At 36.0% G+C, this 16895-nt stretch overlaps 2 protein-coding genes across 5 annotated transcripts; one reads left to right on the top strand and one right to left on the bottom strand.

The window, feature by feature from the left end:
* Positions 1-3718: 3718 nt before the first annotated feature.
* LOC104088355 (polyubiquitin 4) lies at positions 3719-6327 on the bottom strand. The gene is made up of 2 exons (XM_009593017.4): positions 6145-6327; positions 3719-5027 (listed from the first exon to the last, which is right to left on the bottom strand). The coding sequence occupies exon 2, from the start codon at positions 5025-5027 to the stop codon at positions 3879-3881; it is 1149 nt and encodes a 382-aa protein (XP_009591312.1). The 5' UTR covers positions 6145-6327; the 3' UTR covers positions 3719-3878.
* A 1458-nt stretch (positions 6328-7785) lies between these two features.
* LOC104088357 (serine/threonine-protein kinase ATG1t) lies at positions 7786-14955 on the top strand. Of its 4 annotated transcripts, none has more exons than XR_684532.4 (10): positions 7786-8099; positions 9439-9556; positions 9659-9717; positions 11045-11109; positions 11200-11293; positions 11361-11441; positions 11519-11630; positions 11712-11954; positions 12386-12412; positions 12503-14955. XR_684532.4 is itself a non-coding variant. In XM_009593018.4 (8 exons), exons 1-8 carry the CDS (start codon positions 7866-7868, stop codon positions 11795-11797), a joined length of 849 nt encoding a protein of 282 aa, XP_009591313.1. In that variant the 5' UTR covers positions 7786-7865; the 3' UTR covers positions 11798-13626. The 4 variants fall into 4 exon arrangements, 1 of the variants encoding a protein (XP_009591313.1); XR_684534.4 differs by having other exon boundaries at positions 12500-14955; XR_011407988.1 differs by having other exon boundaries at positions 12386-14955.
* The last annotated feature ends 1940 nt before the right edge of the window (positions 14956-16895 follow it).

The raw sequence follows: 16895 nt of genomic DNA, 5'->3' as shown, positions 1-16895 counted from the left end.
ATGGGTAATGTTTGGTTCATGACCAAAAACTAATTGTGACGGAGAATATTTATTATAATGTGTTGGTCTGAGACGGATAAGTGATGTTGCGTGCAAGATAGCATGGCCCCAAACAGTAGTGGGCAATTTTGTTTTCATAAGTAGTGGTCTTGCTATCAATTGCAGTCGTTTAATAAATGACTCTGCAAGGCCATTTTGAGTATGAACATAAGCTACCGGATGTTTAATTTTTATCCCAACTGATAGACAATAATCATCAAAAGCTTGAGATGAGAATTCTCCAGCATTATCAAGGCGAATAGCCTTTATAGGATAATCTGGAAATTGTGCCCTTAATCGAATTATTTGGGCTAATAACTTTGCAAACGCCAGGTTGCGAGATGATAATAGGCACACATGAGACCATCTTGAAGATGCATCTATTAGGACCATAAAATATCTAAACAACCCACTTGGTGGGTGAATAGGTCCACATATATCCCCATGTATACGTTCTAAGAAGGTAGGGGACTTAATGCCAACCTTCATTGGTGATGGTCTAGTGATCATTTTGCCTTGATAACAAGCATCACAAGAAAATTCATTATTTGTAAGAATCTTCAGGTTCTTTAATAGATGCCCACTCGAATTTTCAGTAATTCGCCTCATCATTATTGATCCAGGATGGCCCAAACGGCCATGCCAAAACACAAAAGTATTTGAATCAGTAAACTTCTGGTTTACGATAGAGTGTGATTCAACTGTACTAATCTTTGAATAATATAAGCCAAAAGATAAAGTTGGTAACTTTTCTACAATGCATTTCTGGCCAGAAATATTCTTTGTAATACAAAGATATTCCACATTCATTTCATCTATTGTCTCAACATGATACCCATTTCGGCGGATATCTATAAAACTCAACAAGTTTTTTCGGGACTTGGAGGAGTATAATGCATTGTCGATAATAAGTTTTGTTCCCTTAGACAGAAATACAATAGCTCTTCCGGAGCCTTCAATCAAACTTATATTACCAGAAATTGTAGAAACATTTGCTTTTTCCTTATGCAAATAAGAAAAGTATTTCTGATCTTTGAATATGGCATGAGTTGTCCCACTATCAACTACACAAATATCTTCATGATTGGTCTTTGATCCAAACATAATTTGAGGATTATCCATATTTTTCAAAATGACATAAATAAGATAAATATGATAGTAAATATTATTATCAAAGCATAACTTTTATTTATGTACAACAATTACATAACCATACTATCTACTACAAATAACAAAAATTAAAATATTTACATCTCTACAGATTCACTACCGATCACATGACTTGTTTCTCCTTCTGGGAGTGCAAAGTAATCAGCTACATCCAAATGCATGAAGTCTAAATTATCTTCAGAAATAAAATTTGCTTCAGCATTTTTCTCTGTCTTCTTCAGGGAAGCTTGATATAGCTCAACCAGGTGCTTTGGCGTACGACATGTACGTGACCAGTGCCCTTTTCCTCCACATCTATAGCATGCATTTTCTGGCTTTGCTGCTTGCACCGCTTCATGCTTTTGTTCCTTCCTTTTCCACTGCTGGTGGTGAGGAGGGTTCTTTGGTGCATTATTATTACCACGATTAGAGTTTCCTCCCCGACCACGGCCATGACCACGACTGGGGCCACGTCCCCTTCCACGTTTAGCTTGGTGGAAGTTCGTCTCATTCACTTCAGGGAATGGACAAGAACCAGTAGGTCGGCTTTCATGGTTTTTCATTAATAGCCCATTATGTTGCTCGGCTACAAGAAGATGTGAGATAAGTTCAGAATACTTTTTAAATCCCATCTCTCGATATTGCTGCTGCAGGAGCATATTCGAGGCATGAAAAGTGGTGAAAGTTTTCTCCAACATATCATGATCAGTAATATTATCACCACATAGTTTCAATTGGGAAATAATTCTGAACATAGCAGAATTATACTCACTGATAGATTTAAAATCTTGTAACCTTAGATGAGTCCAATCATAACGTGCCTGTGGAAGAACGACCATCTTCAGGTGGTCATATCTATCTTTCAAATTACTCCACAGTATGACTGGATCTTTAACAGTAAGATATTCCATTTTTCAGGCCCTCATCAAGGTGATGGCGTAGGAATATCATTGCTTTGGCACGGTCTTGGTTTGATGCCTGATTTTTATCTTTGATGGTGTCTGCCAGACCCATCGCATCAAGATGAATTTCGGCATCAAGCACCCAAGACATGTAGCTTTTGCCCGATATATCCAGGGCTATAAACTCAAGTTTAGAAAGATTTGACATTATTTAGAAAAAGAAAGTTCGTACCTCTTATACTTTCAAAGTATTTGCTCGAGATGGCAGAGTCTCGTGCTGATAACGTGTTATAAAATAAAGACTGTAAAGTAAAGACAAGTATAGAGAGAAACTGAGATATTATTCAAACTTCAAACTTCTGTACATAATGAACTGAATTCTCCTCTATTTATAGAAGAAAGCAAACTGCTGTGTAAGCTGCTGCTGCAAGCTGCTGTGTAAGCTGCTTGTAAGCTGCTGCTCTAAACTGTTGTGCCAGATATAGATAATCTTCTATCATGGGTAATATTTATCCATAGCGGAGTACCGAAAGGATAAGTTTCTTCAGGAGGCTTATTTACAACGTAGTACTAAATGAACATCCATAATATAATATATTCATGACAACACCCAATTAGTAGTTTCGTATCTTGAAAATTTCAATTATTGCCGGGAAAAGGCGCAAGAAACAATATGGTACAACAACAGCCACGGGTAAGCATAATGAACAGAACTTATCTACAGTTTAAATTATACTAGAGAGCAAAATGCAGATGCATAACCTTGAATAACAAACAGCAGCTTGGGTATAATATAAAGTATATGTTCACATTATCTTCTCCTACCATTACCATATGCGCAATGAAATTCAGGAACCTGTTTGATACTTACAGTGGCTAATACGAATCTCCCATGTGCTTTGTCAAAAGCAATTTGAATGCCTTGATCTGTATCGTCTCATCTCTGATATCACTTGTCAAAAGCATGAATTGTAGCGTCATTAGTTCTTCAAATCAACATTGGTTACGTTTAGATTAAGATTGGAGAAACACAATGGTGGCTAGTTTAGAGCCAAACGTTTATCATTCCACTTTTCTCCATAGTTGCTTTTTCTTAAGAGAAATCCCGACTGAGTTTCTCTAGAACTCCCTTGTATCTGCCGGATATCTTGTTTAACTCTAACCGAGAATTACCTCGGTTTTTCTTTTTAAAATTTTATTATAGATATATAAGGGAAGGGAAATAAGTAATGGAAAGGGGAATTATATCGAACTCTAGCCAATAAGATAAAAATTTAAGCAATCACGCATTGAACTACTAAAATTCTTCTCTTTTTGTTGAAAATATATTTTAGTGATAAACTCAATTAAAATAAAGTCTATTGCTTCTCCTTCTAATTTTGACCGAACATCTCAAGAAGATTTCTTTTTTAGACTCCGGTATAGTAAGTGCAGAAATTTTCACTATTATATATAAGAATCAGCAAATTTAACCAAACCACCACTATAACAATGTTTTTTCGCCAAAAGAGTGGATAGTAAAAAATATCAGCTTGGTCACATTTTTTTCCTGAGGCGTCTACGTTCATCGTGAGATTTTTAGTGAAGTTCCCCAGTGCTTAGTGTAACTGAGTGAGGAGACCAAGACATACAAAGCCAAGTAGCGCACAATCTTTATTAGCAGCGAAAACAACATAACAGAACCTGAGATGTCTTTTAACGGAAAACAGAGGAAAATTAAAGTTTTAAAACAAAATAAAGAAGCAACATTGACACAGCCATCATAAAAGCAGATTGGCGCACATGAATTCAGAAGTCTCCACCACGGAGCCTGAGCACGAGATGAAGAGTAGACTCTTTCTGGATATTGTAGTCTGCAAGCGTGCGACCATCCTCAAGCTGCTTACCAGCAAAGATAAGCCTCTGCTGATCTGGTGGAATGCCTTCCTTATCCTGTATCTTTGCCTTCACATTGTCAATGGTATCTGAGCTCTCCACTTCCAAGGTGATTGTCTTCCCAGTCAATGTCTTCACAAAGATCTGCATCCCTCCCCTCAAACGCAAGACCAAATGGAGAGTCGACTCCTTCTGGATGTTATAGTCCGCAAGAGTCCTGCCGTCCTCCAGTTGTTTACCAGCAAAGATCAAACGCTGCTGGTCTGGCGGGATACCCTCCTTGTCTTGAATCTTTGCTTTGACATTGTCAATGGTATCAGAACTCTCAACCTCCAAAGTTATTGTCTTCCCAGTCAAAGTCTTGACAAAAATCTGCATGCCACCTCTAAGACGAAGAACAAGATGCAGGGTTGACTCTTTCTGAATGTTGTAATCTGCCAATGTCCTCCCGTCCTCAAGTTGCTTCCCGGCAAAGATCAGTCTCTGCTGGTCCGGAGGAATACCTTCCTTGTCTTGAATCTTTGCTTTTACATTGTCGATAGTATCTGAACTTTCAACTTCAAGGGTGATGGTCTTGCCGGTAAGTGTCTTGACAAAGATCTGCATACCGCCACGAAGGCGAAGGACAAGATGGAGGGTGGACTCCTTCTGGATGTTGTAATCAGCAAGAGTTCTACCATCTTCAAGTTGCTTGCCAGCAAAAATCAACCTTTGTTGATCAGGAGGAATACCCTCCTTGTCCTGGATCTTTGCCTTGACATTGTCAATGGTGTCTGAGCTCTCGACCTCAAGCGTAATAGTCTTTCCAGTCAGGGTTTTGACAAAGATTTGCATACCACCACGGAGACGGAGGACAAGATGGAGGGTAGACTCCTTTTGGATGTTGTAGTCAGCAAGAGTTCGTCCATCTTCAAGCTGTTTTCCAGCAAAGATCAGCCTCTGCTGATCAGGAGGAATGCCTTCCTTGTCTTGAATCTTAGCTTTGACATTGTCAATGGTGTCAGAACTCTCGACCTCAAGAGTAATGGTCTTTCCGGTGAGTGTCTTAACAAAGATCTGCATCTGAAATGTATTGAAGCACACGACTTAATTTCAAATCAAGATCAAGCGAAAAAAAGGATGACAAAACTAGCAGCTCCCAAAGTCCCCCAAAAAAGTTCTACAAAGGCAAAAGTTAGGAGCTTATTGGTGATCAACATCATAGAAGCAAACTACCAGTATATAAACTCTCATAACATTGAGATGACTCCTAAAAAATTTTAGTTTAGAATAAATGTCATCCAATGAAACAAATTGAAGGAGAAATAGAATCCATCTACCCAGATGCAGATATGAGAGAGTAACAAGTAAATCATAATTGATTAGAAACAGCAATAAAGGGAAAGCAGCATTCCAAAGACAGCTAAATGGCACTACCAAATAGCTAGCGGGAGACGAGATCAATCAAAGGAGGAAAATTCAATCACCCTTAATTTCTACAGCCATAAGTAACAAACTAAAAAAGAAGTTAATCATTCAATTTCTGGACTCCTTAAACAAAGTTAATTCCATCGAACAATCAATCATTCAAACAATTCAACGAAACCCTAAAAGCATAAAACCATAGCTATCAAATAGGCAAATAGGGAATCTACATAAAACAAACAATTAATTTCAGTTTTAAAAAAAAGGTCGAGTGAAGTAAATGCAGAAACACTTACAATTGGATAAATCGCAAATCAAATAGAATAGTTCAAAATCTACATAAATAGAACATAATTATTATATATTGCCCATGCAAGGATAAATAAATCCAAAAGCCCAGAGATTAGTAAGGCCTCTTTTGCAAACAAATATCGATCGTTAAACTTGTAAAAAATTTAGGATCTAATTCAATTTGATTGAAAACATCCTAGATAGGTCACAATTAACAATTCCTATCAAAAAGCTAACAGATATCTATCAAAACAAGGAAAACCAAGGCTATAACATCAAAATAGTTTCACATACATACTATTGAACAGAAAAGGCATGTCTCGTCAATTAAAGATTGTTCTAAATTTGATTAATCGGGGGCAGATCTGCCGATCAACGTCAAAAAAAGGACATTTTTGTTCATATATTGACAAACTACACTAATTCGCGTAAGTTTAAACGTCTTCAACAAACGATTGAATTAATACAAAGATCGATTATTTACCTTGAGAGGCTACGCGAGAAGAGATGGAGAATGAGAGGGATAGTTCTCTTAGAGGATTAGAGCAAAGTATGATGAATTGGGATTGGGTCGAAAAGGGGATCTGTATTTATAAGAAGCGTTTGCCGTCGTAAAGCACTTGTGGCTAAGCGCTTACGCTATTTCTTCGGAATATCCTAGAAGACACGGTTAAGCAATTGATTACGTTTCTCCTCTTTTTCTCTTTTTTCTTTTTTTCCTTTTTTCTCTTTTTACAATAACAAACTTTAATGTGGACATGGTTAGTTAACTTTTATTTTATCATATACTATCATATTAAAGTTACTAAGCTTCTAAATTTTAACTTAGAAATGAGATGTTGAAATAATAGTTTAAAGCAATATTTTAAAAGATTTTTTTTTGGACGAGCCAGAGGCACTATTAAAAAACCTTGAGGCTCATGTGTATGGTTTAGTTCTGTGAAGTTTACGTTCCAAGTTCCCGATTATATGCTTTGAGCACTCCTAATGTTCAAAGCTCGAGGCTCTCCAACAGTTCCTATGCAAATAACCAGTCGAAATCACTAATTACTATTATTGACTCTCAAAATTATTTAACTCATGAATGATTAAAGTAATTTTCATCTATAGGAATATGAAAATATGAATAACTCAAATAACGAATCATAGTATTATATATTTACTAGTTTAGAATATCGTGTGGGTGAATATCATTTGAATATAAATAAATATCAAAATTTATATCTTACTTGCTAGATCTTCGTGACTTAGTTCTACTCTGAAAATCATCATATATTTATTATTTTGCTATTTAAAAGTAATTTAGCATTTATTATTCACGAAGGAGTAACCTTGTAAATTATAATATTGACACAATTTATTGAGTATTTACTTTTAGGGATGTAAAATGTCTCGTTTGATAATATTTTTAAGAAATTATATTTTTTAATTATTTAAAAGTTAAGATGTTATAGTTGATTTATATTTCATAGTAACTTTAACCGTACTATATTATTTATATTTGCAAAACATGCTAGATATTTTATTTTCTATGAGTGTTTTTAATTCTTTCTCGTTTTCATGAACTTTTAATGCATTTTTTATATTCTTGCCTATTATAATGTTATATTATTAATTTAAAAATTAAAATTTTTTAAGATCCCGCTCCTACCTTTAAAAAACACAGGTTTAAAGGTATATTTCAAGGAAAATATCAATTTTTGCTGAAATTTTTTTACTTTTTCTTTTCAAGAAAAATTTATGTCAAAACACAATTCTAATTTCATAAACTCTTTTTAAACTTGAATTTCAATTCTATATTTTCCTTTAAATAATTTTATGTTATGTTCACACTATTCTCCTATTTTTTATTGTGGCGGATCTTATCTACTGATTGTTGTTAGTGTTTTGCATCTATTCTTTGTTTCTTGTTATCATTATTGTTATTGTTTTCTATTTATAATACTGATATATTATTTTTTATTTTATTTTCTTGAGCCGAGAATGTATCGAAAATAATTTTTATATCATCTCACGTGGGCTAAGGTATGCATGCAATCTAACTTTACCAGCCACTTTTGGATTTTAGTGGGTAGTTGTTTGATTTTACTTTAAATGATTTTGAAAACTGTTTGTGTGGATTTCAAAAAAAAAAAAAAATGGTCAAAAAGCATCGGCACCTCTTCTAAAAAAATTTCCAAAGACAGAATAAACATAGAGAATACAATGGAAGCTGATCACCGGACGGTCGGAGAGTACACGCTGACGTGTAGGCTCGGCGGAGGCTCGTCGTCGACGGTGTGGAAAGCGGAGCACCGTACAAACGGAAAAGTGGTGGCGTTGAAGCAAATCAACCTCCTCAACCTCACTCGCCAACTCAAAAATTGCTTGGACTGTGAACTCACCTTCTTGTTTTCTGTTAATCACCCTAACATCATTCGCCTTTTCGATATCTTTCAGGTTTGTGCTATCTTTATTTTTTATATCTATAATTGAGTATTCTTATTTTTTATATCTATAATTGAGTATTCCAAATAGCTTTATGATTTTCTACACAATTTTAATGGAATTGGATTGAAGTAACATTTTATGTGAATAAAATTGTTAGCCCCAGGGCTTTGGTTCAACTGCAAATGAGTACAGCTATGTGTAGGCGTACTTCACAAGTTTGAATTTTGGTGGTGAATCAAGTCTGGTATTTATGTGGAGAAGGGTAAAGGGGTCGCTCATTGTTCACGGAATTTCCAGATGGAAACAACTGATTTCTCATTTATCAAAAAAAAAAACTTTTATAGTAATTGAACAATTGTCAACTTTATAATTCTGACAAATTGAGCAAGCTCAAGCTTTGATATTTGGGTAGCAAGGGGTTAACGGCTAAGAACAATTTCGACTGAGAAATTTCACTGGATCCATTAGAATTCTGTTTCTTTTATGATCTTTTAATGAGCAATAGTGGATGCCTCACTTGCCTGGATGGGTAATATTTGTGAAAAAAAAGAGATAAACCCTGACCAAAAATGGTGCTCTTTCTCCATCTCTCTTCTAATTTAGAAAGATGCTTTCCGCAAAGAGCACCATTCTGGAAGGTGTTAATAGGAAAGTGGAAAGGTTAAATTGGGTGCATAATATCCAAGATATGATTGGTCAGAAGGAAAAACTTTTATATTTTCTACTTTCTTTTGTGCGTCATTATCCACTCTGAGCAAGTGATTTCAGCTGTAAATTATAGCATCATAGCTTTTAGTCATAAGATGATGTAGTGCATCACAATTTATGTACTAGATATAGTAAAAGCTGTGAGTTCTAGTGGGTTGCTCTAGTGGTGAGCACCCTCCACTTCCAACCAAGAGGTTGTGAGTTCGAGTCACCCCAAGAGCAAGGTGGTGAGTTCTTGGAGTGAGGGAACCGAGGGTCTACCGGAAACAGTCTCTCTACCCCCAGGGTAGGGGTAAGGTCTGCGTATACACTACCCTCTCCAGACCCCACTAGTGGGATTATACTGGGTTGTTGTTGTTGTATACAGTAAAAGTTGTGACCCTAAAGAATTTATTCGTTGGGTTTTGGATGGTGTAGCTTTGAAGTTCTTCTTCACATGCATCAGTGTATGGCTTGTCTATGTCCATTTGCCTTAAAAAGCTTAACTTGCAAAAGTTTATACTCATTAGGCAGAAGGTGTAGTTTTATCTTTGTTTAAGTTTCATGTTTCAGACCTAAAGATCCAATCATAGCCATCCGAAAATCTAGTGATGTGCATCTCCCTCAGTTCTTAATTTGAGACAATTGATCTATCCCTCAGGCTGAAAACTGTATTTTCCTTGTCTTGGAGTTTTGTGCTGGAGGAGATCTGGCTTCTTATATCCGAAATCATGGCAGAGTTCGAGAATGTGTAGCTATAAAGTTTATGAAACAGATTGGTAAATTTTCTTTCAGAACCTTGTTCTGCTAATTTTTCTTATACCAAGATGTCCTTTCTCAAATCTTGTATAACTGATGCCATTTTGATTGCAATACTGTAGGAGCTGGTCTAGAGGTACTAAGCTCACACCGAATAATCCACCGTGACTTGAAGCCAGAGGTATAAGCTTTTGTGTCTTCATAAACAAAACACATTTCAATATGCACATTCTAGTTTAGCTGGGCAGCAAAGCTTTTGTTAGGCTGGTCTTGTGACAAAACCTAAGGACCATTGCTAAGAAGCATGATTAATAATTGTGAACATGCATAAAATAAACAAAATTTTAAAATACTAAAACAGGAAGTGTTATCAACTAATCTGAAGAACACCTAGGAGTAGAAGTATACTCAAATTGTTTTTCACCCAAGACACATTTATACATCTTTGATTCGATCTGCTATTTCAATATATCATTATGCAATTTTGCGTATTACTTAGAGATTAGCTAGTTGCACGTGGAGGTGGATGAAATCTGATGCTTCAATCATTTTTCCAAATGAACCAAGCTTATTTTAGGTAACTGAATAGGTTTTGAAACTGGTAACATGTTTCATTTATATTTTCCACTCCAGTGATTGTGCTGATGAATAGATACAAAAAAAAAAAAAAAAAAAGATATCCCCCTACACAAAAACTCACAGGGAATCTATGACTTCAAGTATGGATTCACAATCATCTACGGAGCTCTCTACACCAAAAAAGGAAAAGTAACATACAATTCAATTTTATCCTTTGGATGGAATTACTTGTATCCTCAAAACATCTAAAGTTTCTTTCCTTCCAATCTGTCCACCAAATGCATGCTGGAATCAGGTTGCTGAATAGTTTTAGCTTTTTCTTTTCACCTTTTTTGTACCAAGTTATTTGTCTGAAATGTGGTTTTTTTCCAACAAGCATTTCAAACTCCTATTAATGTCTTGAGCTGATATTCAGAGCCCTTTCGTCGCCTTGAGCTGAATGTTTATGATGCACATGTAATTTAGAAATGCTAGGTGTACTTCAGGTTTGGAAATTGAAGGGGGAAAACGTGTAACCTAGGGAAAGGTCTCGAGAAGGGGAATGAAGTTTGAGAGATAAAATTGGGGCCTAATTCTTGAGAGACGGTGAAGAACGAGGAAGCATGAAAATGCATAAAGTCGGAAAAATTGTGTCAAAAGGAGAAGTAGAAATGGTAATAGATATCTACGGGAAGAAATGAAGAAGGTTTACCGACATAGAACCTACAAAATTTAGTACAACCGCATAATAAATCTACAAGTCGGTTGCATGACTCACAAGTCCTCCCTACCTGGTAATCTATTTGTTTTTGCAAGTTTCTATCGTCATTTTTCTCTTATTGAATTTTGTTCACTTTTGAATACTTATACTCAAAATTCAATGTTCATCTCATTTATTTATTTATTTTTGTGTCTGAGAATGTTCTAATTTTAGTTCATTTCTGGTTCAGAACATTCTCTTATCTAGCTTGGAGAATGACCCGATTCTTAAGATTGCTGATTTTGGTCTTTCAAGGTAAAGAAACTTGATATGGTGTTCTGAAACAGGGAAGCTAAAATGCTTGGCATCATTAACTATCTCTTTATCTTTTTATTCTTGGAGCAGAATGTTAAATCCGGACGACTTTGCAGAAACGGTTTGTGGTTCCCCTTTTTACATGGCTCCAGAAATTCTTCAATTTCAAAAATATGATGCAAAGGTAAGAAACTAGTTAATACAACTATATTACACAGAGAAGACAAGCTGACACCTATTCTTCTGAATAGGTTGATATGTGGAGTCTTGGTGCAATTCTGTTTGAACTACTTAATGGTTACCCCCCTTTCCACGGTAGGACTAGTGTTCAGGTAACAACATTTTCTTCAATGAAAGGCCACCCTCTGTTTGTTAGTCCACTTATCAATTATTTATGTTTTTAATATAGATACTACAGAATATCAAGGCGTCTCTGTGTCTTCCTTTCTCTGAGCTGATTATTCCTCAGTTGCACCCTGATTGTGTTGACTTATGCTCGAGACTATTGTCTGTCGACCCAGGTCTGCAGATTCCTGTAATCAATATCATTTGTATTGCCTTCCTACTTCGTTTAAGTTTGATAGATCTCCCTATATCTGCAGAGAAGCGGATCTCTTTTAAAGAGTTTTGTCGGCATCGCTTGTTGAAGATAGGCGAAGCGGGGGATGAAAGCTTCTGTTTGAAGTAAAAACGTTCGGAATCTTGCTAGGCAGAAGGATCAATATGATTATCGCTGTTTATACTTGGATTCCACTTTTCCTTTGTCAACTTGATGAGCTCGGCGTCTTTTTCCTGCTGATTACTCTAGGCTATTCACTAGTCTATCAGTTTCAAATCATGTAAAGGTGTCATTCTCAGAAATCAACTTAATACTCTTCTGCTTCAATTATTTGTAAACCGTCATATGCAACCTGCATCATTGTACATCATAGTTCTCTTTCACAGATGATTAAGTCAGGTTTTACATTCTAATAACTAGCTTCGGTGGCATTGATTCCTAAACTACCTAAACTCACCTGCATCAAATCTTTCATCTTTGGCCATACGAGGACAAATAAATGATTCTCCAAAATGTTTAAATTGATCATATGGAATTGAGGAAATTCCTTCAGTAGTATTAGCATCAATATCATTTGTCTCCAAAACAATGTATAATCCTCTCCTGCCTCAAAATTCTGTATCATTCCTTGCCATCTGAGTAAAGGACAAATAACTGGTTTGCACAAATTCAAATTGATCAAATGGAGTTAATGAAATTCCTTCACATCTTTGGCAGCTGTTGTTTGCTGACACATTTAAAGAGGTTGGTACACAAGTCCCCTTATACAATATGAAACTTGTTCTTCCATTATTTTTCTCCAAAATTTAAAAAGGGTTGCTTGTCTTTAAGAAGGTTGGCTACATCTCGACTTGGAATGCAGCAGAAAAGTTCTCTTTCTGGATGCTGAGCACGAAAACTGAACATCTTGAAGCCTTGTGTACTTCAGTTCTGGCTAGGGGATCATGGGGTGAGTTAGAGGAGTGCTTTTAATATCTTTTTTCTGCTTATTGACTTATATTATTCCTTGAAGACTCTGATCAGATGAATCCTACCCCGATACTACCACTTGTGGGCCTCTGTTGGACACTGCTATGTACTAAGAGACAGAAGTTAGTCCACCAAATGAGTGGAAGTAACTTCTTTTATCATATGGTTCCCATCTCTTCATCATTAGACAGTTTCTCCATGAGTGTAAAGAGTTCAAGGTGCTAGGGAAATCAATTCCGAGGAACCGATGCAAACCTGTTAAAGGTATTTGTTATCTTCTAAAACTCTCAACAGTTACAAATTGCACAGGGACATCTTCATGGCTAGCTGGATGATATCGTAGTCTTAAAAAGGTCAGTATTCCAATAATATTATGAATAACTTTGTTTGCAATTTGGAATAAACTGGTAATTGTAACCAAAACAAAGAAGTGAGTGCAAGCAAAAATAATTGATTTCTAGGAAAATAGATGCTGCAGAAGGTTCAACCTTACCTGTAAGCCAACTAACTTTTCCTCGTCTTGAAGATACTAAGTGCCTTTTTACATGTCCTGCCACATTTGCAGGGAGAACTTACTAACATCTATCTAATGCAGTTCTTTTCCTCAATCCATTTCCCATTGACCTTGTTATTATGTATCTATAGGAAAAGGATTGCTGCATTTGCAAGATGAGAACGACAAAACTGTACAAGCAGTATTGACAAAAGAAAATAATAGCTTGAATTTTGCTAGTGTAACAATATGTAGCGTTATCCTTCATCCAATTTGTTTGCACATTAGATTCCTAAGTCTTCTGTTATTCAATGAGAAATTCTACTTCACTACTAACAAGTGATGTGTACTGAAGTAGTTTTGCATTGCCCTAGTGGTCTGCTAATTCATCTCCGTTTTGTGACCGTTCTGGCGGTTGTACTTTATCCTACGTTGTGCTGTCAAACATGGCCAATTGGAGTAGAATCTGTAACTATATGATAATGTTTTTATTCTATATCTGGATTCTAGTCTCTAGTTTTATATGCCCCACAACCACAAATTTGGTAGCATAAGAAAAGGGCAGTTAAACTGAAGCTAGAACTTCAGAAAAGCTTCATGAGTTTCCTTATATTCTTTTTTTCTTTTTTCCTGTTTTTTCTTTTAGCTAACAAGATGACTGACAAGGCAACTAAGACGGAACGAGGACTAAGAAGGATATATCTCTTTCATGGTGAGAAACAAACACAACAAATCGATAGAGAAAAAACTGATGAAGATAGAAAAATCTAACAGGTCATTGGTAGAAGAAACTCTTAGCTTCTCCCTAAAAGATTTCCTAGTTGGCTTGTTTAGATGACCCTTCTTCTAAAATGACTTGATGTGAAACAATCACTTAAACTTTTTAAATGTTAGTGACTGGAAGTTGTTTCAGAAAATTTAACAAGAAGTTGATTAGTTGTTACCTGATTAGCTTTAGTTGTGTCATTTAACATGTTTTCAAAGATAGGGGTTAGTGACTGCTTACAGCTGTGATTTCTGCTGTTGAAGTTGGAGTTCAACAACAACCTCCAATATATCCTTTGGTTCCACTCTTACAGAGTTCTTGGCAATGTCCTTCTGGCCTTTATGCCTTTGGTCTCTACCCAAAGGGGCATTTCAAGTTGGTATGGCTAGCCACCATACCTGAGAAGGGTGTCATCTGATGATCCTCCAGTCGTCTAGACGCGCATACCTTGGAACTAGGAGTGGCAAACGGGTGGGTCGAGTCGGATATGGGTCGGGTCGAAAACGGGTAATGAAAAAACGGATAAATTATCCGACCGACTCATATTTAATACGGATAAAAAATGAGATAACCGGCGAATAATATGGGTAATCATATTATCCTTGACTTATTGCATATGACCATTTTTGGGAGAATTTTTAGTCTCCCTAACTTGACTAACCCCCAATTTGAGGCTTTACAAATGTAAAAGTTAGACCCATTGGTTATCCATTTTCTAAATGGATAATATGGTTCTTATCCATATTTGACCCGTTTTTAAATAGTTCATTATCCAATCTATTTTTTAGTAGATAATATGGGTGGTTAACTGTTTTCTTTTAAGTATTTTGCCACCTACTTGGAACCATTAGAAGGTGCCGTAGACTTCCCATTTCTAGCGTCTCCAGTCTTTTCTCAGGTTTTGTGTATGCCAAGTGAAAGAGTTTCTAAGTACTATATGTCAGTTGCCTAGGGACAGGTATCTTGTTATGCATTAGCATGTTTTAAGGATATTGGTGCTATCTTGTGTGAATAAAAGTTTCTTATCAAAGTAGTTAAATGTTGAATTCTTTTGTTGTATACATTTTAACCATTTAGTGCTAAAAATCTTCATTCTTACACTTTTTGCTTTGTACTGAAATAGGGGAAAGAAGAGGGGAAAAAGTGAAGGGAAAATTTAATGGAATATGTATAATGGAGAAATTAATATAAAGGAGGGGATTTGAAGGACATAAAAAATAAAACAATTTATATCTTATTTGGTTAAAGGAAGTAAATAATATAGTAGGAAAGAATATCATTCTTTTTAACAACGCGAGGAAAGTTACGAGTTGCAGTATAAGATTGCCTTTTTCTTTCAAACTTCCTCTAGATATTGGTCGTGCCTTAATAAAAAACATTTCATTTCTCCAATCCAGCCCCCAACACCCACCCCCTCTTTTGTTTTTGATGATGGTGTTTGTGTCAGTTTGGGTGCAACTCGACTAATCTACCTGCAGCTTGTTACAACTCACAAGCAGATGTGTTGGTAAACCGGACATTGTAGCTAGGACTCGAACCTAGGATCTCCAGATTGTTACTCTAATTCGTCAATTACTCAATCATCCCTTTCTTTTGCAAACTAAACAAGGAAGCTCTTATCACATTCTTTTCATTTTCACTTTCATTCCCAAAAAAATTATGATAACTTCGGTTATATTTAAAGGAAGAAATTGAAAAAACTAATGCAGTGTGCTTGAAAACTATCTATGTGAGTTTGTGACATCTTTCATTATGTGTAATCTTGGATATAATAAAAGATAGGCTAGGATCCTCTCTGTTTCTGGAATAAGCACATGTAGATGAATGTTTCTATGCAAAAGATAGTTCTACCAACATATGTCATTATTATTAAACCAGATAGCAGTGTGTCAAAATATTGCATCCATTATCGATCACTTACCTGGAAATTCGAGCCAACAACATGCCATGCTTAAGATAAGATTCTTAAGAAGTTGAAGAGTTGAGTTTGCATTTGGGAATCTTAGCTCTCAGAAGAGCCCTTGTACTACAAAAGGAACTATTAAGGCAAAGTGAAAAGCATTTTACATTTAGGAGGTAGTATGGTGCCTCCCATACCTATGCATTTGAGCTTAAGTGATGAACAGTCAAATACAATACCTATCTACCACCAATAATGGTTTCATATCTATTTGCGTTTACGGCCACGGAATTTAACAAATAACCTGTATTATTAAACTTTTACAACAATGACAACAACAACAATAAACCCAATGTAATCCCACAAGTGAGGTATGGGGAGGGTAGTGTGTATTCAAACCTTACCCCTACCTTGTGAAGGTAAAGAAACGGTTTCTGATATACCCTTGGCTTAAAGACAGATAAAAAAGGAAGCAGTAACAATAACCGCAGCAAAAGAAACAACATGAACCTTTTGAGAGCACAGGCATTTTGTGATATGTCACAGTAATTTAGATTTTATTCTCCAGATTTTAGGGTCAATCTGGGGCAAAGAAACAAATTTTTTGTGCCCCTTTCTTCAGCTTGGATGAAACCTTAAGATGAATGGAACCTAGAGTGTAGGAAAGAACTCAAAGTCACAACACAAAATCAAATTGTACAAGCACAAGAAATTCCTATATTTCTACATAATCGAGAAAGACAGCCAATGTCTTCGACACTGGTACGAGCAGGTGCCTTTCATTTCATCAATCACTGTTGGCAGTCTAAGCACAGGAAAAAAGGTAGGGCATTAGCTGTGTCCTTTTAATGGTCAGGCAAACTTTGGGGCAGTGAGCAAAGTACGTTTCTCATTTACCAAACTAAACAGGGCATACCTGAGTACAGCCAAACAATTCCAATACTTCCAATGACAAGCAGTTATCACTAATCAATCCCAGGGCTTCATTTGTCAAGTTGCAGCACCAAGACAAATCCAGACTAATCAAATTTTTTGAGCATTTGGATAGTGACATTGCAGTGTTGTGTGAAACCTGTAAAAATCATATAAAGACATTGAA

The sequence above is a fragment of the Nicotiana tomentosiformis genome, chromosome 5, assembly GCF_000390325.3.
Source record: "Nicotiana tomentosiformis chromosome 5, ASM39032v3, whole genome shotgun sequence".
Lineage (NCBI taxonomy): Eukaryota > Viridiplantae > Streptophyta > Magnoliopsida > Solanales > Solanaceae > Nicotiana > Nicotiana tomentosiformis.
Note: the sequence above shows the minus strand (reverse complement) of the source record. Positions and strands in the feature narration are given on the sequence as shown.

Excerpts from the sequence above, each read along its gene's own strand:
- LOC104088355 (XM_009593017.4), bottom strand. The coding sequence starts at position 5,027 with ATGCAGATCTTTGTTAAGACACTCACCGGAAAGACCATTACTCTTGAG.
- LOC104088357 (XM_009593018.4), top strand. The coding sequence starts at position 7,866 with ATGGAAGCTGATCACCGGACGGTCGGAGAGTACACGCTGACGTGTAGG. Across the intron at positions 11,110-11,199 it reads GCTGATTTTGGTCTTTCAAG|AATGTTAAATCCGGACGACT; the intron begins GTAAAGAAACTT and ends TTCTTGGAGCAG. Across the intron at positions 11,631-11,711 it reads ACTATTGTCTGTCGACCCAG|AGAAGCGGATCTCTTTTAAA; the intron begins GTCTGCAGATTC and ends CTATATCTGCAG.